Source organism: Tursiops truncatus, chromosome 10 (genome assembly GCF_011762595.2).
Source record: "Tursiops truncatus isolate mTurTru1 chromosome 10, mTurTru1.mat.Y, whole genome shotgun sequence".
In the NCBI taxonomy this organism is placed as follows: domain Eukaryota; kingdom Metazoa; phylum Chordata; class Mammalia; order Artiodactyla; family Delphinidae; genus Tursiops; species Tursiops truncatus.
Window position 1 is genome coordinate 16,529,708 of NC_047043.1, and position 25,539 is coordinate 16,555,246.

At 36.7% G+C, this 25,539-nt stretch overlaps 1 protein-coding gene across 7 annotated transcripts in view; it reads left to right on the plus strand.

Moving 5' to 3' along the window:
* The window catches only part of CDKAL1 (CDKAL1 threonylcarbamoyladenosine tRNA methylthiotransferase), a 652,719-nt gene that overhangs the window by 474,263 nt on the left and 152,917 nt on the right, over positions 1-25,539 (plus strand). For all 7 annotated transcript variants that reach the window (XM_033863886.2, XM_019945111.3, XM_033863888.2 and 4 more), the window contains one exon: positions 4,919-5,099. In XM_033863886.2, the coding sequence (XP_033719777.1) occupies positions 4,919-5,099 (181 nt within the window). The remainder of the gene's footprint in view (positions 1-4,918; positions 5,100-25,539) is intronic.

A 25,539-nucleotide genomic window follows, 5' to 3' on the forward strand; every position in this document is an offset into this window, starting at 1 on the left:
TTTTATGTGTTTTGAGGCTCACTTTGCTTATCTTCTGTTAAGAATTTTTGTCTCTGAGTTCATGAGCGTTATTGGTCTGGAATTATTTCCATCTCTTTCTCTGGTTTTCATACAGGCTACTATTGCTGGACTTGTAAAATGAGTTTCTCATCTATTTTTGAAACAGTCTCTGGGAATTCCCTGGCAGTCCATGGTTAGGACTCGGGTCTCTCCCTGCCAGGTCCCCAGGTTCGATCCATGGTTGGGGAACTAAGATCCTGAAGCAAGCTGCATGGCCAAAAAAAAAAAAAAAAGGAAAGAAATAGTCTCTGTAGGATTAGTTTTATTCTCTCTTAAATGTGACATCATCTGGGCCTGCATGCCTCCATTGTTTTGTGTTGTTTTCTTTGGTGACAGTATTTTGAATTACAAATTCAATTTTTGTAATAGATAAAAGGCTATGCAGATTTTCTGCTTCTTCTTCAGTTTTTATAATTTATGCCTTTCAAAGAATTTTCCTGTTTCATCTAAGTTTTTAATTTATTGGCTTAAAATTGCTTACAATATACCCTTAGTATCCTTTTAATGTTGATAACAACTGTAGTGCTGTCCCCTCCTTCATGCCTGAAGTCGGTCATTTGTGTCTTCTCTTTTCTTGTCAGTCTACTAGTTTAGTAATTTTATTAATTAGTTTTAAAGGTGCACCTTACTTTTATTGTTTTCTCTCTATTTTCTATTTTATTGACTTCTTCTTTTGCCTTTATTATTTCCTTTATTGTACTTTGGGTTTGATTTGCTCCTGTTTTAAAACTTCTTAAGGTGGAAGCTTAGATTATTGTTTACCTCTTTCTAACACAGACATTTAAATCTATAAATTTCTTTCTAAGCACTGATTTAGCTGCATCCCATATATTTAGATATGGTATATTTTTATTTTCATTCCATTCAAGATACTTTTTATTCCCTTTCTACTTCCAGTTTAGCTTCCATGAAATTGTGGAGTAATTGTCCTGGAATTAATCTCTATAGGACTAAAAAATGTTTCTTTTAATCATGTGTTTTGTTTATGCCTAATAATTTTAATAGGTCTGATCCTTTTTCTGATCATTTTTACCGCTTTCTTTTGAGGCAGATAGTGTGTGTTTTAGTCTCACTTTTTTCACATGTGGAATTTGAAGCTCATAATTTATTGATCTAAAGAATGAAATAGAATCATCCTTTTTATATTTTTGCCAGTGAAACACCAAATTGCAAGTGAAAGTCTTGAGGTGTATTAAAGTACAACATTTTTTGTAGTATTTCAAATACAGTATGGCGTGTATATATGTATGTATTTTTAGTCAAGGTGAATAATTAAGTATTTTAAGATATTTGGGGCTTTCTTAAATGCTGGCCTAGTGCCAGCAAATAGGTAGTAGTCTACTTACATGTCCCTGATTGATTTTCATAACTAATCATACACCTCAATTCATATGCATAATTGGAAACTTTCTCATTAATTCCATTCCCAAGTTATTTAATGAACTCTTTTTTCAAGTAAATAGCAAGTATAAGTCAGAAAAAAATGGGTCAAGACTTCTCATATTTAAGCTAATTGGACATTTTCATTTTCATCATTCTTGCAGAATTAATACTACTATGAAAATGTAAATATAGAAGGTCTTTTAAATCTTAAAAAGACATAATACCTAGTAATTATATTTATTAGACTCACAGCTTCAATAAATTTGTGGAAATGATCATTTTTTAAAATTTTATGGGTTCGGGTGCTCCGGTCCGGGAAGATCCCACATGCCGCGGAGCGGCTAGGTCCGTGAGCCATGGCCTCTGAGCCTGCGCGTCTGGAGCCTGTGCTCCACAACGAGAGAGGCGTGAGAGGCCCGCGTACCGCAAAAAAAAAAAAAAAAATTTAGTAATTTGAAAATTCATACCGTCTCAAAAAACAGCATTTACTCACAATTAGCATATTAAATATTTGGATTAATATTCTATTTTACACCCCTTAAAATTTCCTTATAGCCACTTAAATCATATGCATGCAGTTAGTTTAGAATTTGGTCCACTTCAAACATTTTTGATTTTTCTTATGAACTGAAGAGAATATTTACTAATAAGCAAATTAGCAGTGTAAATATGAGATATTTTATTTGGTTCATCTAAGGAACCCAGTTATTTTGAAGAACCTAAGTAGCATGATTTGCATATACAAAATCAATGTATAGATGAGCTTCAATATTAAAGTGTAGTCTCTACTTTGAAAACATTTTTTGGGTAATCAGTTTATATTCTTATATACTTTGAAACTTAAACTGCTTTTACTTTTAAATACTAACTTAGGTCTTTCACGAATTCATAGTGTCCTATCCCCACCTCTGTTATTGGTCACCTTTTTGTGTAGATTATCAAATATATTTATACATTGAACATCCCCTTCCTTAACATTTATGATGACTACTGTAAAGGTTTGTCTTTTCTTTTTCGCTATCGACTTTAAGGCCAAAGTAAGCAGGTGTTACATAATACTGAACTCAACTACATTGGATCAAGAAGGATGTGGGGTGAGGCGGGGGGAGGATCAGTAAGGTACTTTCCTTTGGGAATACCCCATAATCTAGTGCCAAGTTCATTCCAATTCATAGCCTGGAACAATAACCTATTGTCTTTGCCGCTGCAGTGTTTCACAGGCAATTTCTCAGATTTTTTTTTTTTTTTTTCCCTAATTTCTTAGGGGAGATGGTCTCTTCTCTGTCACTTCTGCTGTGATCCATTACTTTTATTTTTAGGTGTGGATTTCTTTTGTTCAGAAATAGTTGTAAGTCAACTGTAAAAAATTGCTAATTGAAGTTATTAATATAATTCTATTTCACATGCTTTAGTTAGTCTAGAAAATAGTCTTTTTATTTACCATTTACTGTAAAAGTATATTTTTTATGGTTTTCAACAATAATTTTGATAATTATCCTTAAAAGAGAAAAAAAATTTTATAAAATGATAAAATTTTTTTAAATAATTTTTTTCCAAATATACTGTTCGATTTTTCTGTATGTATATTGTCTCATTTTCTATTTAGCATCAGATAGAAAAGTTCCAGACCTTGGAACTTCCCTTACTAATTAAAGTTCAGTCAAGTTAATAGCTGGGTGAGACTAAGCAGAAATCAAGAAAGAAATATTTTTTAAAATAAATTTGTCATTCTTTCACACAGAATATTGTAGCATACTTGTGGAGAAACTCAATGGCCAAAGAGGAATGACTTCCAAGATGCTAACATATGGACCTGTTGAAAAACAAATGGAGCTTGTTACCCAGTCACTCTGATGAAAAGCTTTTAGTGCTTTATTCTTAAGTATTAAAGGGCAGCAAGGGTCACTATTTATTACGGCAGGTCTTAGTCATGAATGAAAGGGACCAAATCCAAGAACCCAGAGGAAATAGATACAGTTATAGTGAGCAAAGGAAAGATTGTGGATAAACTGTAATTGGTATCCTCAAAGAGTTAAGAAAAGATGTTGCATCTCTAAAAACAGTAAGCTGTGAAAAGGAAAACTGGAAAATGAGGAAGAGCTCTTAGAAATTTAAAATATGATAAACAATTAATTTTTTCAATAGAAGCATTGGAAGATAAACAAGTAAATCTTTCAGAAAGTGTAACAAAAGCACAAGATGGAAAATAATAGTGGAGCAGCTTAGAGGGTCAATCCTGTAGTTTCAACATTCCAAGGAGAGGAGTTGCAGAGAGAGGAAAATGATTTTAAAAATAGCATAAAATTAGACCTATAGACCATGGGTCTCCAGATTGTACCCTGTACAAATATTTCAGTACTTAATCCAAGACCTACTATCATGAAATTTAAAAACATTGAAAAAAATTAGTAGCCTAAAAGCTTTCAAAAAGATAGTGGGGCACTTGTAAAGAAGTTTGCATCAGAGTGGATCTGGACATCTCGTCTCAACCTTGCCAACTTAAAAAAAAAAAGGGAACAATACAAAATTCTGATGGGTAATACTTTTCATTTTGGAGGGCTATGCACCCCACACTATCAGTCAGTTGTGTGTGGATTAAGACATGTTCAGAGATGCTAAAACAATAACAACAAAATTTCCCTGCCACTCTTTTTGATGAAGCTTCTGAAAGAATGCTCCAGCAGAATTAAGGAGAATAGAATAGTCAAGAATTAGGAAGACATAGGATCCAGAAAAAAAAGGGGGGGGTTGGAAAGAAAACCAAGGAACCACATTCCAGGATGATAGCTGGTTCATTTTGAAAGCAGCACATACTTGAAGAAAGTTAGGAGTGGCATTTCCAGAGAGAAAAATGGAACTGGTAAATTATATAGTACACTGAGAGTTTAGAAAGTAGTATTGGTTTTTGATAGAACTGATGGATCTTCTGGAAAACATTTACATAGGTACATAGAATATTAAGCAATTTTTTTAAAAAAAGGCAATTATTAACTCTAGGAAAAATTAAACGTGGCAAAAGAAAACTTATTGATAGTATACCAGTTGGCTGTGAAAGTGAACAATATCTCAGCATTTATACCAATGGAAATACTATTAACACTATCAATTTAACTAAAAATTGAGCAGTGATTATGTTGGAAGGGGAAGGATAGAGTAGTTTAAAGAGCTGAATCCTCATTGAAGTCTGCAAATATTGCCTAATAGTCAATAAGTCTAGAAATAGAATAAGCATCAATATTAAAATATAGAAGGATGAAGAAACATCTGAAATTTTTTAAAATGGGTATTTCCTGAGGATGATAGGGGGCCGTGTTTTCCATAAACTTTTAATATTTAGGGCATTTTAAAACTGTTTGCAAATGTCCCTTTCCTAAAAATTCAATTTTAAAGGAATAGTGGTATTTAAAATGTCAAGGAAATAGAATAATTATGGACTGTAGTCAACTTTGTACATTTTTGTTTTATTATTTTCTAGAGTTCCTGGAATAACTATTGCTACAGACATTATCTGTGGTTTTCCTGGAGAAACAGACCAAGATTTTCAAGAAACAGTGAAACTTGTTGAAGAGTACAAATTTCCAAGTCTCTTTATTAACCAGTTTTACCCAAGACCAGGAACTCCCGCTGCAAAAATGGAGCAAGTTCCAGCGCAAGTGGTAAGATACTTTTCTTGTAAGGTATTATATTTAGCCAACAGCTATAAAAATGCAGCTGTGTTGCCTGCCTTAACACAACTAGCTCATGGTATAACCAACCCTTAAGTTACGAAATACGGAATGTTTGTTCCCAGTTGGGGTCAGGGGCAGGGAGACCTTGGTACATTAAATGACCTTAGGCAACTATAATACTACCTTTTTTTTTTTCTCTTGAAGAGTGAGGTTCAGATGACACGGGGAAAATTTTTTAAACTACTATCTAGTACTAACTGTTTATAGGATAAAGCCTTGGGTCTTTCACAATAAGGCAAAACTTAAATATTTGTGAGCAAAGGAGGCTTCCCTGCTTCTTAAGAGATGCTTTTCATAATGTGTTACTTTCTGAGGGTCCCCTGGTTTTCCTACTTTTCCATGGGATAGATATGATGCTGTCTGTCTATTTCAGATGTGTGTTGCTTTCACAGTGAACCTTAATTTAATTTCCTCCTTACATGTTCATAGATATATTAGAATAAGATGACCTAAAATAAATGTGAAAAAGTTTGAGAGCCAGTAAAGGCAAACTGTTTCCCAGAATGCACCAGAAATTAATGACCTCAAACAAACATTTAGTTTCTAGATTCATTGGCCCAAGATGAAAAAATATTAGTAAGCCTTAAGAGGAAGTAGAATTTTTTTCACTGAAAATTTTCTGCTTTGTTTCTGATTACCAAAACAAATTGTGTGCTACCATTAATTTTTCATAAACATAAAAAGAAATCAAATGAACTAATTTTATATCTAAATTACAATTTCTATTGACGTATAATTTGCATTCAGCAAAATTACCTCTTTCCAGCATATAGTTCTTTGAATTTTGATGAAAGCATTCACTAGTGTAACTGGTCCCACAATCAAGATACAGAATGGTTCCATCAGGCCCCCCTGCCAAACTCCCTTTTATTTTTTTTGTAGTTGTCTACTCTCTCCATCCCCAGCTCCTTAACAACTACCGTTCTATTGTCCTTATAGTCTAATTCATTCTTTTTTAAACTTCTTTAATAAAAAAAGTTTTTAAACTTCAAAATACCTGCAGAAAAGTGTACAGCTGTATGTTTTCATAAAGTGAATACTTCCATGTAACCCTCAGTCTGATCAAGAAATAGGACATTAGCAGTACCCCAGAGGTCCCCATCATGCCTTTCTCTTTACTATCCTCTCCTATTTCCCAACAGAAACCACTATCCCTCATTCTGACATATTAGTTTGACCTGTTTTTAAACTTCATATAAATGAAAGAATTCATCAGTGTTTGAATGTTGGGTTTTTAAGTTTAACATTGTGTTGGTGAGAGTAGTCTGTTTTTGCTAGTAGCTGTATCTCATTCATTTTCTTTGCTATATAGTATTCCATTATGCAAATCACAATTTGTCCATCCTAATGTGAAAGAAGAATTGGGTCTTTTCAACATTCCATTGTTAGTATTGCAACTAATACAGCTGTCAGCTTTCCTGCTTGTATCTTTTATTTGACTCGTGTATGTAAACATTTCTGCTGGGTGTTTAGCTAGGAGTGTAATTGCTGGATCATAGAAAATACAGTTACTCTGCTCTACTAGATGCTGCCCAATAGTCTTCCCAACTAGTTGAATTTAGAGTTCCAGCGGCAGTATATCTAAAAATGCCAGTGACTCTGTATTCTTGCCAGCAGTTGGCAGTGTATTTTTATTAGTAACCATTCTGATGGGAATGTAATGTAATCTTTTTTTGTGGGGGGGGCTATGTTGGGTCTTTGTTGCCACACATGGGCTTTCTCTAGTTGGGGCGAGCGGGACCTACTCTTCGTTGTGGTGCGTGTGCTTCTCATTGCGGTGGTTTCTCTTGTTGCGGAGCATGGGCTCTAGGCACGTGGGCTTCAGTAGTTGTGGCACAGGGGCTCAGTAGTTGTGGTGCACGGGCTTAGTTGCTCCGCGGCATGTGGGATCTTCCCAGACCAGGGTTTGAACCCGTGTCCCCTGCATAGGCAGGCAGATTCTTAACCACTGCACCACCAGGGAAATCCTGTAATGTAATCTAATTGTGGTTTTTATATCTCCCTGTCAACTATTGATACTGAATACCTTTTATATGTTTATTGGAGATTTGGATACACTTTTTCATGAAGTGCCTGTTCACACCTTTGCCTCTTTATCTCTTGGCTTACCTGTCTTGTTTGTTTCCTCCCCCGTTCCTTCCTCTGATTTATAGGAATTATTCGTTTTCTGAATAGAAGTCCATTGTTGGTCATGGTAATCTAAGTACCTTCCATTCTATAACCAGTCTTTGCACTCTTTTAATGGTGCCTTTTGAAGAGCATTCTTAATTTTATGTAGAATTTATCAATATTTTTCTTCTTGTTTTAGTGTTTTTTTGGGTCCTGTTTAAGATTACCTTCCCCACATTGTCATGAAGATACCCTCCCCGCAAAAGGTACTCTTAGATTTTATGATTTTGCCTTTTACTTTTAGATCTTTAATCCAGCTGGAATTTATTTCTGTTTAGATTATGAGGTACGGAGGTCAAGACTTTTTTAAAAATATAAGGATATCCATTTGAGTCATCACCACTTATGGAATACCTCATCCTTTACCCACTGCTCTGCCTGGTCACCTTTATCATAAATCAACTGTCTCTACACGTGGGTCTGTTCTGGAACACTATTCTGTTCCTTTGGTCTGTTGATTTCTCCCCAAAATCACAAAGTTAATTACTGTAGCTTTGTAATAAGTCTTGATATTGGCAGTGTAAGTATTCCAAATGTTTTTTCCTTGAAAATTGTCCTGACTATTCTTGATTCTTTGACTTTCTAAATTTGTCAACTTCCACCAAAAAATCCTGCTGGAATTTTAATTGATATTGTATTGATTCTATAGATCATTTGGGGGGAAATTGACATTGTAATAATATCAAGTTTTTCATCTTTGAATAAAATATAGCTCTTAGTTATTTTAATCTTCTTTAATTTCTCTCAATAATGATAGTTTTCTGTATACAAGCCTTGCATATCATTTATTATTTTTATCCATATGTGTGTATTCCCTTGATATTATTAATCATTTTTAATTGTTACTACTATTTAGAAATAGAATTGATTTTAACATATTTACCTTTCACCCATCAACTTTGCTGAATTTATTTATTCTAGTAGTTTTTCTGTAGGATTTTTTTTTCTTCCAGTTTTTCTGTGTATACAGTTGTATTATCTGAGGATAGTTGCAGTTTTACTTCTTCCTTTTCAATCCTCGTAACTTTTATTTCTTATTGTATTGCCTGGAACTTCCAGTACACTACTGAATAAAATTGAGTAGTTTTCTCTTCTTTCCTAACTCAAGAGTGGAGTTTACAGAATTTCACCATTCAGTATAAAAGTTAACTGTAGTTTGGGGATTAGGGAAGTCCCTTTCTAAGTCCTAATTTACCGTGTGTGTGTGTGTGTGTGTGTGTGTAAATTAGGTAAATTATGTGTGTGCGCATGCACGCTTTAATCATGAATAGAATTAAACTTTTATCACTTTCTTTTCATCTATTGAAATAATCATATGGTTTGTGGTGTTAAGTCTGTTAATATTGTGAATTCTACTGAATGGCTTTTGAATATTTAAATCAACCTTGCATTCCTGGGATAAACTTCTCTTGGTCATGATGTATTATTTTTGATATATTATTTCAGTCAGTTTGCTCAAATTTTGTGAAGAATTTTTACATCTTTGTTCACGAAAAATTTTGATCTGTAGTTTTCTGGTAATGTCTTCTTAATTTTGGTTTCAGAGTAATGTTGGCCTCATAAAATGAGTTGGGAAGTATTCCTTCCTCTGCATTTTGCTGGAAGAGTTTGTATAGTATTTCTATTATTTTCCCTTAAATATCCCTAGAATTACCTAATGTATTAAGTGGAATTGTAAGATGGCCCCAGAAACTCCCTCATCCCTTCCCCCCTCATTAGGGTACATGCTCTATGTAATCCCTGGGACTGTTAATTTGATATTTGCTCTACCCTTTGGTTTCTTGGTTCTGCCCTCTGAGTCATTTTTCCTTGTTCATGAAAGCAGTTTCTCAAAAACGTTGTGGCTCTTCCCTGTGTTTCGCTGGAGTTTATTCCGTTAGACAAAAATCACATCAACAGATCTTTATGATATGATGCCTTCTGTACCCTAGCCCCCTGCTGAGTACTTTTCTTTGTATTTTTCCTCCTTGGAATTCCTGGAGCTTCTTTACTCTGCCCGGACCTCTTTCATCAGCTTTGGAAAATGTCAGCCGTTCTCTCTCCAGGTATTTCTTTTGCTCCATTCTCTCTTTCTCTTCTCTTCTAGAATTTCAGTTATACATGTTATGATATCCAATGTCTAATTTATCCTTTTCTATATTTTTCCTTCTTTGTTCTCTTTCTGTTTCTGGATGTTCTCTCCTCACGTCTTTTCTAGTTTCTTGCTATTCACAGTAGTGAACAGCAAGGTGAACAGCAACAGTAGCATGTGTGGTCCCTAGAGAAGCAGCACTGCTGTCCACCCATGGGGCTGCTGGAAATGCAGGCTCTCAGGCCCCACCCCATCCCAGACCTTCTCAGTCATTCTTCGTCTCCACATGATTTGTCTGTACATTAAAATTTATGAAGTGCTATTCTAGTTTACTAATCCTTTATTCATCTGTTTTTAATCTGCCATCAAACCCATAAATGGAATTTCTCATTTTAATTTTTTTACTTCTAGAATTACAATTTGATTCTTTTTTTTTATAGATTCCAGTGTTCTAGTGAAGTTCCCCATACTTTCCTCTATATTTTTTGAACATATTTAATCGGTTACCTTAAAGCCCATACTGAATTCTCCAATATCTGGATCTAATGTTGGTTTGTTTGTATTGTCGTTTTTTTCTTGATTTTGATCATTTGTCTTCTCTTTCCACATATACTGATCATTTTTATTATATGACTACCATTGTTTATTTAAAAAAAAAAACAATTATAGGGTCTAGACTGTAATGTATCTTCCTCTTGGAGTATTTAATTTTGCTTCTGCTAGACTCCAAGATAAGGACTGATTATTTGAATTGATCTGAGATTGATTTTTCAAACTATTTTTCAGCCTTTCTGAGGATTGAGTTATTTCTGGCTTGCCCTTACTTTTTGAAGGCAGGCAGGGGTGTGTTGGTTTTTAACACCTGACATTCAGCAGGAAGGGTTCTGATTTATAGCTTTTGCTGATTTCCATAGTGTAAATACTTCCACTCTTGCCAGTTTCAAATCACCACTGTGATATCACTGAACAGCACATAAAATTGGGAAGAGATGCACATAATCATCTCTGGTGAGCTGGTAAAAAGCCTGAGCTGACATACCACCCTATGGAGCTCTTCAGGATCTCAGCTGAAATCCTGTGCTGGTTAGCAGGGCCTTTTTTTTTTTTTTTTTTCCGGTACGTGGGCCTCTCACTGTTGTGGTTTCTCCCATTGCGGAGCACAGGCTCCGGTCGCGCAGGCCCAGCAGCCATGGCTCACGGGCCCAGCCGCTGCGCGGCATGTGAGATCCTCCCGGACAGGGGCACGAACCCGTGTCCGCTGCATCGGCAGGCGGACTCTCAACCACTGCGCCACCAGGGAAGCCCGAGCAGGGCCTTTTTTTACGGAAGGTCTTCCACTCTGATTTTTGTCTCTGCAGGATCATGAGAATGCTTCAGGCTCTGCATAGTTTCTCGGCCTCTTAGCTTTTACCTGGCTGCTCAGTCTCCCAGTCACTGCTTACAAATTAATAAATACCCAGAAGGGAAAAGTAGATCCAAATGTTGAGCTTCTCTCCAGGATCTTAGTTCCTCAGGTTCTCACTGCGTTGGTAGCTTTTTGATGTTCAAACAGTCCATATTATAAATTTTATTCACCTTTTCTAATTGTTCTTGGCAAGATCATTGGTCTGATACAAGCTGGTTTGCCTTAGCCAGAAGCAGAACTCATTGCATAAGATCAGCTTTCAGATGCTTTTTATTTTGCTCTTTTATCTTTTAAACATAGCCCCTTAGCATCTTCCTTACATTTTTTTTAGCTTCTGTCACCCAATCCTGGCATAGCAGAACCATTTTTTTTTTTAGACTTTATATTTTAGAGCAGTTTTAGGTTCATAGCAAAATTGAGTAGAAAGTACATGGAGTTCCCATATACTCTGCCACACACACATACAACTTCCCCCGATATCAACATCCCACACCAGAGTGTGGTACGTTGGTTACGTCGCTGAACCTGCATTGGGACATCATTATCACCCAAAGTCGGTAGTTTACATTTCAGTCTACATTCTTTGCATTTGTGGAAATGTGTAAAAACATGTATCTACCATTATAGTATCGTACAGAATAGTTTCCCTTCTCTAAAAATTCTCTGTGCTCTACCTGTTCATCCCTCCCCTACCCCCCAACACCTGGGAACCACTGATTATTTTTACTGTATTCATAATTTTGCCTTTTCCAGAATGTCAGATAGTTGGAATCCTAGAGTGTTGTATCCTTTTCAGATTGGCTTATTTCACTTAGTAATGTGCATTTAAGGTTTCTCTATGTCTTTCTGTGGTTTGATAGCTCATTTCATTTTAAAACAACAGAAATTTATTGTCCAACAGTTCTGAATACTGAAGTCCAGAGGCAGGCTTCCTCTGGACCATGTAGGAAAATCCTTCCTTGCCTCTTCCAAGCTTGGGGTGGTTTGCTGCTAATCTTTTTCCTTTGCTTGTAGCTGCCTTCATTGTCACATGGTATCCCTGTGTGTGTCTGTCTTCACATGGCTATTTCTTGTAAGGACCCCAGCCATATTAGATTAGGGACCCGCCCTATTCCTCATCTCAACTCATTACATCTGCAGTGACCCTCTTTCCAAATAAGGCTGCATTTTGAGATTATGGGGGTTAGGACTTCAACATATCTTTTATGGCGGGAGATAACAACTCAATCCACACACTTCTCTAAATTTCTGTAATTATGCTCTAGGTAAAAACTAGCCTGGAAGAGTTTCATCTTTATAAAATTCAGAATCTTAAATAAAAGGAATTAAGTATTAATGATGAAACTCTTTGATGACCTGCCATCAAAGAGAGGATATATCATGTGCATTGAATCTCCCTGGTTTTCCTAAATTTATCAAAAATTAACAACTCTCTACCCTAAGGTAAGTACTTTATGAAACTGCTTACCAACTGGACGTCACTAAAACACTGCTACAAAATAGATATCCATTCTTTCTTACCTAATTTGTTTCCCATTTCCTTGCCTAAAAAATCAACAATGAAGATGGGCTCTAACCCCTTATCGGAAGAAGACCACAATATCAGTTACTTTCAAACAACACTTTTTATTCTGTCTTTAGAGCTCCTCTTAGTGAAAATATATTGTTTTCTTAGGTATATTTTATTTCCACTAAAATCAACCCCCCCCAAATGTTCTTCTCCGATAAATGACATGAATAATTTCAGTATACTTTTCCCTTTCCCATAACTACGTTTACATGAATCCTAGTATTAATGTAAGTAAATCCCAGTGCTTTTCATGCTTTATAGTAGAGCTCTGATAAGTGAACTAAATTTTGTGTATTTTTTAATCCTTTAAATCATCAAATGGATAAAAGCACCATACAGTTGAGTTTTGCATTTGCATAGGTGGGAGGGGCAGATTTTTTGCCAATCCTTTATTGCCTGCTGAAAAAAAAGTATAACCCTCTTAAATGTTAATGAAAATAACTTAGGCAATGTATTTTCATGATCGGGATAGACTAAAATTTTTTTCTTAGCTTTTGCAAGCTTATTAATTTATAAGATTTAATAGTGGAATCACTTAAGCTAATTGGGAGTGACCTTAGACTTTTAGATGAAAGGTCAAATTTGCATGTTTACATTTTCTATTTCATTGAGTCTTCCTTGAGTAGTCTTCATTAATCTTAAGTAATTCTATTAGTATTTTAAAATTATGGCTGAGGTTCTTAGTCTGCCAAGAAAAGGTAACTTAAGTTTAAAAAGTCATTTGATTCTTAGCTATCAATTCCAGACTTTGTTTTTAGAAAATTTTGATGAAAAATAATGAAGTTGTAATGAAATCTTTATTTTAAGAGGCCTATGACTTGAAAAAATAATTTTTAGGTGATGAGAGTAGCTTTGGAATTTTCATATTGGTTTAAAATGTTAAATTGTGATATTAAATCCACCTGCTTGCTTGTCTTACATCTTGGAACTAAGATAATGTCTTTAGATATATATTAGCACAAAAGAATCATAACTCACTTACCTGCAGTTTCAAGAACATTTCCCCGAGGGATGACGAGGCCACAGTACATGCTTCCTGCCTCAGCTCTGAGGAGTGTGGGTGCACGTTTCTGAGGCACCTGGAGGGCCATCCTTGAGATTGATCCAGGCAGCTTTGCTGAAACTGTCCCCAGTAGGTTTCCCTGTGAGGGAGTGAATTTTTGCTGGAGGTATTCAAACCAAGGCCAGGTGACCGCTTGGAATAGATGTTGAATAAGAAATGTTCTTGGGCTTCCCTGATGGTGCAGTGGTTGAGAGTCCGCCTGCCGATGCAGGGGACACGGTTTCGTGCCCCGGTCCAGGAAGATTCCCACATGCCGCGGAGCGGCTGGGCCCGTGAGCCATGGCCGCTGAGCCTGCGTGTCCGGAGCCTGTGCTCCACAACGGGAGAGGCCACAACAGTGAGAGAGGCCCGTGTACTGCAAAAAAAAAAAGGTTCTTAAATCATATGCGGGTTTAAGAACAATGACATATAATGGCTCTCCCAAATTTAGCTGCCTATAAGGTCTTTAAAAAAGCAAAACAGAGAAATAAAGCAGATAGAAAGAGCTTTGTTACTTTCTCTAAATGTTTTTAAAAGCTTACTGTTTCTGAGTATGATCTAAAGTTTAACAACTCGGTATTTTAGAGACTATCAAGTTGCCTTAATGAAAGGAATTCTGATATTTTTGCCTTACTTGATAGTATAATTACATTATTTACACAGTCTCTGATTTTCAAATTAAAGTTTTTCCTTGGGGGAGAGGTAAAAATATTTTCAAGAGTTTTTAAACTCTAGATTGTCCATTATACTTTATTCTAAATTGATTTCCAAACATATGTCGAGGGAAGCCCCTTTTCTCAAGATTATTTTTGTTTTGACTTCTCTTTTCAAAAGGAATATTTTGGGATTCTTACACGATTGTATTCGATTCTTCCAGTGAGTCCTTTTTTTTAATTTATTTTATTTTTATTTGTTTTTGGCTGCATTGGGTCTTTGTTGCTGCGTGTGGGCTTTCTCTAGTTGCGGTGAGCGGGGGCTGCTCTTCGTTGGGGTGCATGGGTTTCTCATTGTGGTGGCTTCTCTTGTTCCAGAGCACAGGCTCTAGGTGCGCAGGCTCAGTAGCTGTGGCTCACGGGCTGTAGAGCGCAGGCTCAGTAGTTGTGACTCATAGGCTTAGTTGCTCCGTGGCACGTGGGATCTTCCCAGACCAGGGCTCGAACGCATGTCCCCTGCATTGGCAGTTGGATTCTTAACCACTGTGCCACCAGGGAAGCCCTCCAGTGGGTCTTTCAAGTTTCTTTTTTCTGGACATATCATTTCTCTTTTAATTTCCTCTTTTGGTAGAGTGTTTAGCCTGACCATAGTTTTGTTTTTAATAGATTTCAGCAGATCACTTAACAGAGTCTTTTATGATGACTGTAGTAACATTAGGAAGTATGAGCTAGATTATAATCCAGAGAGGTGGTTGGGAACAGCCTACCTACTTCATGTGAGTTTTTATACAGATGGTATTCGTTTAACAAATGGAGAATTGAATTGAATGATCTCTAAGGCCCCTTGAAACTCTTAATAATCTTCGATTATCATTTGGTTTTAAGACCACCTTTCAAACCATGTTTAGAAATTTTAGGTGCTTTATTTTTCTAGATCATCGGCCTAAATATGTTTTTGGCATTTCCCTATTCTTTCACCTTTTACTTTACTGTGAATCCAATGACTTTTTGTTTGTGTAATCAATAAATTGAATGACTTCTTGAATGTGAACTAGGAATGTTAAACATAATAATTAAATTAGTTGATTGTATGGCTCAAAATGGCGGCAATGAGACTAGCTGTGGTAGAGAGAATAACTGGCCCCCAAAGCTGTCCACACCCTAATCCCCAAACCTGTGAATATGTTACCTTACAGAGTAAAAAGGACTTTGAAGATGTGATTAAGTTAAAGCATTTGAAATGGAGAAACTATTGTGGATTATCTGGGTGGGATCAGTGTAATCACAAGGGTTCTTGTAAGAGGAAGGCAGGATTGTTAAAGTTAGAGGGGGGGAGATGTAAGGCCAGAAGCAGAGATCGGAATAATATGCTTTGAAGTTCAAGGACAGGACCATGAGCTAAAAAATGCACATGTCCTCTGGAAACTGGAAAAGGTCAGGAACAGATTCTCCCTTAGACACTCCAGAAAGAACACAGCACTGCCAGCACTTTGATTTTAGCCCATGAGACCCATTTTAGTCTTCTCACTCCCAAAACTAGGAAAGAGGTAGCACTAGTGAGACCACTATTTATTTTTACTGCCACAGGTGGATTTTCTGTTTTTCTTTTTTGTTTCGTTTTGTTTTGTTTTTGAAAAGCTTGCTCCTGATTCCTCTCAGCCTAAATCATTCTTCAGAAAATCCCAACCTTCTCTCAGTGTATGCTCACCGCTCCCCCTAATTTTCTGCCCTCTGACCTCTTGCCTACCTGCCTGCCACAGAGAACTGCCTAACTTTTTATTAAGTCCTGATGTGACATTAACAAACTGAATTCCATTATCACATAAATCAGCTTTCATGTAGTCAGACCCACAGGACTAGACACGTGTAGACTGTAACTCCAGGATGGAGCCATGTTATGTTCAGGATGGTAAAGATAGGAAAAGCACAGATTTTTGTTGATACCTGAAACCCTTTCTTATGACTCTTCTGTTAAATACAAGCCATTGTAAGAAAAAATCAGGGATGGCTATACTTTGGAACCATGGGTTTGTCTTGGGAATCCTAGTATTTCAAGTTTTCTAAAATAACCCAACTTTAGGACAGTGAAGAGTCAGATATGATTTGAGAGCCTTGAGTTCAGTGATAGCAGTCTGAATTTGTACTTCATCGTGACCTTATAGAAAATCTTTTTTTTTAACTTCTGTAGGAAAAAAATGCACTTAACTTGTTTCTTATGATATTTTAATTTCTTGCTTTCATTTTGGCATTTATTTTTATCCTGCTTCTTTTATGAATTTATAATCACCAAAACAGTGGGAAGATATGTGAGTATAAGTTTGTCTCTCAGATGCTGAATGGTGGTGGAGATTAGGGTTGAGAAGGACTGAGTGAATTTATATTAAATAAAGGAATATAAATTCTGTCCTTTGCAAAGTCATCTTTATTATATTTTAGTCTGACTTTTTCAGTGATGATTACATGCTTTGATTTATATAAGTTTCAGAAAAGTTAGAAGGATCTACATAATTCTTTTACGCCTTTTATATGAACTTGATTTATTAAAGTTGTAATATTCAATTTGAACTCACTTTTTATTACCTTAATAACAAGTTTAGAACTGAGTAGACTTTGGAGTATCTTCTAAAGATAAAGAACCTTATGATCTATCTTATTTCTTGACCTTATTTTTTACTGTGATAACTATGGTTCATTAATAACTCCATATTTATAACCTTCCAAGGGATTTATAAGTGTAGTTCCAAGTATTAGAGCTAACGTTAAATGTGTATTTAGGTCAACAGAATATATTTGGTAATTTAATATGACACTCTTTTCTAACTCCTGCCTCTTAGAATCATGTTTATTTCATAATTAAGGACTAACAAATCAAATATAACCAAATAAGCATTCAAATGGATAAAACTGTACTGTACTAATTATGTTCTGAGATCATATAATCTATGATGAATGTCCTGATTCTTTATTTTTGCTACTCATAATAAAGCACCTTTATAGAAGTGATATATAAGATTCAAAGGGCAGGGAAAAGAAACTTCCATTGTTTGAATGTAACACATGCCAGAATCGTATAGTCTGTGCCTTTCGTGTACTTTGTCCTGTGTTATTCTTCCAACAATATTTTCAGGTATCTGGTATTATTTTGTACTTTACAGATGAGTTAGCTGAGGCTCAGAGAAGTTAAGTAAACTCGCTAAGTAACTACTAGGTGAAACGCTGGAGACTTAGACTCCATTCTTTGACTCTTTGCTCCATGCTGTTTTTTTTTTTAATAATTAATTTTTATTGGACTATAGTTGCTTTACAATGTTGTATTAGTTTCTACTGTACAGCAGAGTGAATCAGCTATACATATACATATACCCCCTCTTTTTTGCATTTCCTTCCCATTTAGGTCACCACAGAAACTGAGTAGAGTTCCCTGAGCTATACAGTAGGTTCTCATTAGTTATCTATTTTATACATAGTAAACAGTAAAATAAGTATTTATGCCAGAAATTCAAAATAATTTTAGAACATTTCGACCAAAAAAGTGTTGGTTTCCAAAGTTGTTTTCTGTCATAGCAATGATTTTTTTTTTTATTTATAGGCCCTAGAAATTTATTTCCTAAAAATGATTTTAAACTTTACAGAAAAGTTGTAAGATTATATCTCCAGTATACCCTTTACCAAGATTTATCAGTGTTTTTAACATTTTGCTGAATTTGCTTTCTTTCAAGCAACAGACAGAGACTTAGACATAGATTTTTCCCCTGAACAATTTCAGAGTAGATTACAGACAGACATCATGCCCCTTTACCCCTTAATATTTAGTGTGTGTTTCCCCAAAACAAGGATCTTATATATAATCACAATATTGTTATCATATTCAGGAAATTTAGCACTGGTACTGTACTTTCCCTAATCTACAGTTCAGATTCCAATTTTGTCAAGAATCCCAACAGTGTCCTTCATAGCTGTCATTTTTCTGATATGGGACTCAATTCAGAATCTTATATTTAATCTCTTTAGTCCTCTTCAATCAAGACAGTTTCTCGGATTTTCTTTCTTTTTTTTTTTTCTTATTTATTTAGTATTTGACCATATTGTCTATACTTGAAAAGCCTCTGGAAAAGAAAAGAGTTAAATATCAATTGGAATTAATCCTGAAATTAAAAAAAAAAACCTCACCAAAAGTCCCCATAATAGGCAGAATAATGACCCCTCAAAGATGTTCACTTCCTTTTTTTTAATTTTATTTATTTTTTTATATAGCAGTTTCTTATTAGATTTTCTTTATATTTCATGACATATTGACAGTTTTTGAGAGTACTGGCCAGTTATTTTATGGAATGTCCCTCAATTGGGGTTTGAATTTTCCTCATGATTAAATTCATGTTATCTATTTGGCCCTGTTAAACTAAATAAATGATGTTATGTTCTTCTCAGAATGTCACATCTGGAGACACATTATGTCTTTTTGCCCCTTATTGGTGATGTTAATTTCGATCATGTGGTTAAGGTGGTGTCTGGTTTCTTCACTGTGTACTTATCTATTTTTAGCATAAGAATGTTTACTCTCAAGTATTTAATAGGATCAAAGATAGGAAGAAAAAACAGGCCTTGAAAACTCAAAAATCTTAGTGGTTTAATTCCCACTTTCAATTTTATGATAGCTTGGACGCTACAGTTATGTATTCTAAAGGGGTCTTCTCTGGTGGCACAGTGGTTAAGAATCCACCTGCCAATGCAGGGGACACGGGTTCAAGCTCTGGTCCGGGAAGATCCCATATGCCACAGAGCAGCTGAGCCCGTGCACCACAACTACTGAGCCTGTGCTCTAGAGCCCGCGAGCCACAGCTACTGAGCCTGCGTGCCTAGAGCCCATACTCCGCAACAAGAGAAACCATCGCAGTAAGTCCACACACCACAACGAAGAGTAGCCCCCGCTCACCGCAACTAGAGAAAACGCCCGCAGACAACAACGAAGACCCAACGCAGCCAAAAATTAATTAATTAATTATTGTAAAATTGGGAAATATTTCTAAAAAAATAAAAGATTTTTCATTTCTTAGTTTAAATCTATTCTAAAGCTTTTGATTTTTTTCTATCAGTTTTTAATCCTTAGGCTACAATAGTTTTAAACAAGATACTTTATTTTTTCCCTTTTTTTTATTGAAGTATAGTTGATTTATAATGTTTTAGGTGTACAATGAAGTGATTCAATTTTATGTGTATGTGTGTGTATTCTTTCTCAGATTATTTTCCATTATAGGTTATCACAAGATATTGAATACAGTTCCCTGTGCTATACAGTAAATTTTTGTTATTCATGTATTTTATGTATAGTAGTATGTGTTTGTTAATCCCAAATTACTAATTTATCCCTCCCCCCAAACAAGACACTTTATTTTTTTTTTTAAACTTTTTATTTTATATTGGAGTATCGTTGATTAACAATGTTGTGTTAGTTTCAGGTGTACTGCAAAGTGATTCAGTTATATGTGTATCTGTTCTTTTTCAAATTCTTTTCCCATTTAGGTTGTTACTTAATATTGAGTATAGAGTTCCCTGTGCTATACAGTAGGTCCTTAAACAAGATACTTTAAATTGAGTGTGCAGTGACAGAGAGGAGAAACTAAAATTGAAAAGACAGAAAATTTGTTTCATTGAAGTGCCTGTATATTTACACAGCAATTAAGTACATGTAGAACTTTCATTCTCAAAAACTGTGCAGATCAAAAACTTGTGTGGATCAAGAGGAGCTAGGGAAATTCATGGGTGAAATATCTTTAACACTTAGGGGGAATTCACAGGTCATGAGCGACATATTTCTCCTGAAATGCTATGAGATTCACCACTCTATCGGGATGTTACTCAGTGTCAAAGTCATACAGTGGGAGTCAGAAATACTTTCCATGTACCTTGTATTCCTTTACTGTCTTTCCTCTGGACCTTTGTTATCTGTGAAGTCAAAAAGTGTCCTCTCAAGCTACTTTCTGGGTGATTTGAACTTGTTATTTTAGGACAAACAAATGTGGAGGAAGAATCCTATATGTAAATTCCAGTTGGTGGGATTAAGTTATGCTTGATTCTACTTGGAATCAAGCCCAGAAACATATGATTGAAATCACTGGGGACATTACAGAGTTAATGCCAAGATCCAGTAATTGATGGATCTCTTCCCAACTAATTTGATATTAAATCTTAGAGAGCCCAGGAGCCCCAAGACCCCCAGGGAGCAGCCCTTTTGGTTCATTTTATGCTATTAAAATGAAAATCAGTGAGTTCTTCAAAGGTCTAGAAAGGTTATCCAAATGGATAATTTGTCAGGTACCTGAAATCCTATTCCATTAGAGAACCTAAAGACCACTGTGAAGTAGTTTAATTTGATTTATCTTCTGTTAGCAGCCAGAGTTAACAGGGACAGATTGGAAGTTGAAAGAGGGCTCTCTGCCGGCACCTCTCATCAGTGTGATGTAACCACAGCAGGCCTAGTGCCCATGGTGACCAAAAACATGGCTCTGGGGAGTAATTTAAGTCTCTCCATCACTTTGGCAATCAGATCTGCTATTTTAAAAATTATAGTTAAAGCTACAGGTAGGATAACATTACTTAATCTATCTGGTATCAGATAAGCTTCTATATGCCAGGAGCTGGGCTGGGTGCTACACGAGGTATCAAGATGATTCCTAGGCATTCCTTATTCTGAAATAGCATAATCCAGAAAGAAGAGAAAGATGGTGTAAATGGCAGTACTACAGGGCAGTGTGTCTTCACTGCTGTAAGAGTGATACAGAAGGCTGTTAACACTTAGAGGCTTGTGAGTGTGATGATCAAGGTCACTGTCAGAAACTTTTAAGCTGAGGTTTTTGCTATATGAAAGATATTAGAAGTAAGGGACAAGATGTTTCTAGAAAATGATGAGTTAGATGAGTTTAGTTCTTCTAAAATGCAGGGTTTATAGTAAATCATGAGAAGGACCTTTTAGAAGATGGATTGGGGCCAGTCAAGGGAATTCTGACTCTGTAATCACACCTAGACTCACAACCTTAGCCCCTGGGAACCTAGATAACAGTCACAAGCTGAGCCAGCAGAGAAGTACATCATCTGGGACTTCCCTGGCGGTCCAGTGGGTAGGACTTGGCACTTCCACTGCCGTGGCCCAGGTTCGATCCCTGGTTGGGGAACTTGGATCCTGCAAGCTGCACAGAGTGGCCAGGAAAAAAAGGAAGTTCATCATCTGTAGTTAGTAGGCAACATCTGCTGTTTGGATGTTTTCGAGCAGAGGAGTGATGCAATTTCAGCAATATTGTAGGAAGATGAAATTAGGAAGAATATGCAGGATGCATCCAAGTGGAGAAAGGCTGCAGGCAGGAATTGAGAGTGTAAGGAAATCATGTTGCCATGAGGTGTTGGTGGTGGATTTAGGAGTAGACAGAAAAGAATGAACAAGAGAGACTTTGCAGGAAGAATCTGTATGGCTTGTAAGCTAGAGGATGCTGGCAGCTTACACCTTGTATAATGTTCACCATGTACCAAGCACATTTTTGATGCTTTATGTGTATCTATGCATTTAATCTTCCCAACAACCCTGGGTAGCGACTGTTCTTATCCCCATTTTACATTTGAGGAAACTGAGGCACAAAGGGTATAAGTAACTCACTCAAAGTCACACAGATAGTGGTGGAGTTAGGATTTAACACCAGGCATTCTGGCTCTGTACTCTGCTTCCTAGCCATGCTATCAATAATAAATTATAGTGGCAAGGGAGAAAGAAAAGCAGTGCCTAAAATAAAGCTCTGACTTAATTAAAATACAGAATTCTCAATTTCTATTTTAAATGTATAGAATTTTAGAGCCAAATTTTTACTCATTTAAAGGCAAAATGCTTTAACCAGCGTGACAACCTTGAAGATGTAGGAATCTGTGCTCTGAGGCTTCACATGGTAAAATGATTTACCCAGTGTTTCACCCATGGAATAGATAATAGGGCCCAAATGGGTCAATGGACGGCGGCCATAGGCAGACCGCAGTGCTGCTCTAGCTATCGTAAGGCGTGTCTGTAAGTGTTCAGGGTCAGAATCCTGAATTCTGATTCAGGCATTGAATCCCAGGCACCTCCCTTTGCCTTCCCAACAGTTGCCATGTTTTTTTTCACCCCCAGACCAGCTTCAGGTAAGACCCAGGGTTTAAACCCTTCATCGCTATGCCCAAACTCCTTTTTCACTTTGACTTTTTTGCTGATGTCTGTTGAAAACAGAAAAACAGAATGAAAACTTGGAGGAAGTTTACAAAGGTTAAAAAATACCATAGTCTCTCATTTTTAATTCTTAACTATCTTACTAGATCTAGATGTCGTTGTCCTAAACAAATATTTTTCAGGAAAGATTTATGTGTCTATCACTGATTAGGATGGTGTCCTGAATCTCTGTGGCCTACTGACTCTCTTGCTTATGAATTAGTAAGGTGTTACTTAACTTGACCATATCTGTCCACTTATCCTTCCATAGGTCTTGTGGGTTCTTTCTCTTCAGCACTTAAGCCTAACAAAACAATGAGTAGCATAAACAGCATGAAACTGTGGGCAATTTATGTGCTCAGTCTATCAAAGACTGAGCAAGTGATGCCAGACATCATTGGAAATAGGATGAGATGGGGAAAACGGTTCTTTATTAGAACTCTTCCAAGGGAGAGGGACTGTATGTGGGTTATAACTAAAGCTGTGAGAAGCCACCTGGAATGAGCCTTCAGACTCCCAAAGGATCTGCTTTGAACTGCCTCTTAAAGAGGGGAGCGCCTGCTTCACTTCCTGTCTTTTGATTTGCCCAGTGGCGTGAGCAGGCTAGGACACCACTCCCTGTGTTACTGTCTTCCACCCCCTCCCATCTGGTGCTCAGCTGGCCCTCTCAGAACATCAAACATGTCAAGAATATTGGCTTCCATGGACACCAACTGAGTAGTTTATAGGAGATCTTATCTATCTCTAATTCTAGGTCAGTGGTTTTTAACATTTTTTGAGAATCTGATGATACACACACACACACACACACACACACACACACGTATATATAATATTTACTACACATACATACATGCATATATGTATATACATATGCATTCTTCCCAGAAAAAAGCCAGTTTTCCCAAAAAGGTCAGTGTTTTTGGAGTATATAAATATCCTAAAGCCATCCATAATAAGGACCAGTGTGCACAGTGATTTGTGTCACCTGAATGGCTTACTGCCGTCTCAGTTTACTTCCTGTCCACAGTAGGACATTTCCTCATAGATGGCAGGCACCAACAACGAATGATTGTTGAATGGAATGAAAGATTAAATGTAGACTGACCACATAATTGCTGAAGAAGCTGCATAAAGACACTAACTTTGATAAACAGGTTCATTCATGAGAAAAACATACTTGAACATCTGGTTAGTGAACATGCTTCGTATAAAACCTAGCAGCGAAAAACAGGTCAAGAGCAAAGATAGTACAGCCCTTCTAGAATCTGGGCTTACAGAGATCTGAGACAGAACGAAAAAGAGACCATTATAAGATTTGTACAATATGACCTGAAACTGGAAAAGAATTCATAGAAGCAGCTTATAAATAACATTTAAATGTAATTGAAACAACGCACATGATCTACAGGTTAAATAATTGGTTAGATGTTTTTTGTTGTTATTGTTTTGGGTTTGGGGAGGTATGGGAGTTCTATCAGAATGTAATCATCATTTATAATGAAAAAAGTACTGCCCGATTCCAAACAAACAACTTAAAAACAAAGTTATAGAATATAACTTGTTTAAAAGTTCGGAACTATATACCTTCATCATTTACTAATTTCTGTCATTAATGTTAGGCTCTCCAATACAGTTTTTTTGGGGGGCAACTGAAGCTGTGTTACTAAGAGTCTTGAAAATTAATGATATAAAGCATGTTAAATAATACCTTCTACATTGTGGATCCTGAACTACACACTATGCAGTCTTATAATATATTGTGCTTCTGGAAATTAAAATTATAGCATTAACTTTCCTTGACCTTTTAAAATAATGAAACAAGAAAAGGATAAACTGGCCTCTTTATGAGGTCAGTAGGTGGTGAGGTGAATGTTCTAAAATTCCCGTACCTTGAGGAGATTCTAGAGGAATCTGAAGTTGTGCTGGCGTTTCTTGGCCTGGGTTAGTCCATCATAGGCTTCAGAGGGTCTGGAAACCAGCTGAAGTTGTGTGGAGCAGTGGAAGAGTCTATAAGTATTTTTTTTTCCCTGGAGGAGGAATTCATTGGTTTTCGTTAGATTCTTTTTCTTTTTAATAAATTTATTTTATTTATTTATTTTTGGCTGTGTTGGGTCTTCGTTGCTGGTTACGGACTTTCTCTAGTTGTGGAGAGCGGGGGCTACTCTTTTTTGCAGTGTGCAGGCTTCTCACTGCAGTGGCTTCTCTTGTAGCGGAGCACGGGCTCTAGGCGCGCGGGCTTCAGTATTTGTGGCTTGCGGGCTCAGAATTGTGGCTCATGAGCTGTAGAGTGCAGGCTCAGTAGTTGTGGCGCATGGGCTTAGTTGCTCCGCGGCATGTGGGATCATCCTGGACCAGGGATCGAACCTGTGTCCCCTGCATTGGCAGGCGGATTCTTAACCACTGCGCCACCAGGGAAGTCCCCATTAGATTCTTAAAGGGATCCTATTCCACAAAAGATGAAGAACCAACCATCTGTTAATATCTCAGTTTAAGAAAACATTTTAATATAGGTATTTTTTTAATAACCTGTGTTTAAAAAAATTCAACTGAGTAAAATTTAAGTATCTTGTTGGTTTTATTCAGTAATTCATGAATTGGGCAGCATCCAGTCTAGCAGATTGAGAGGTGGTCTGAGGAGCTTACAATATGAAGGACTTTAATAAGCAGAAGAGAGCAGGACAAGGAAGTTTTACTGGGCAAAAAAGCAGATTGGTTATTGCAAGGTTACTTTCCTTACAACGGATGGCAGGGGCCTATCAAGCAGATGACCTCACTAATTCTGATCAGGTGATTTCTGATTCACTGGTTCAATATTCCATTTCTGGAAGAGCTGAAACTATAAATGAGTCTTGGTTTGCTGACATGAGGCTTAGCACAGACTACTCCATTTTGGGCCTGTTGCCTTGTTTTTAACACCTGTTTAATTGTTAAAATTATCAATGCTTAGTAATCTTTTAATCTTGAAGGCCTGGAAAGCGAACAGTTTAAAAGATTAAACAAAAATATTATTTAAAAATAAACTTCTGGGGCTTCCCTGGTGGCACAGTGGTTGAGAGCCCGCCTGCCGATGCAGGGGACGTGGGTTTGTGCCCCGGTCCAGGAAGATCCCACATGCTGCGGAGCGGCTGGGCCCCTGAGCCATGGCCGCTGAGCCTGCACGTCTGGAGCCTGTGCTCCGTAATGGGAGAGGCCACAACAGTGAGAGGCCCGCATACCGCAAAAAAAATAAATAAA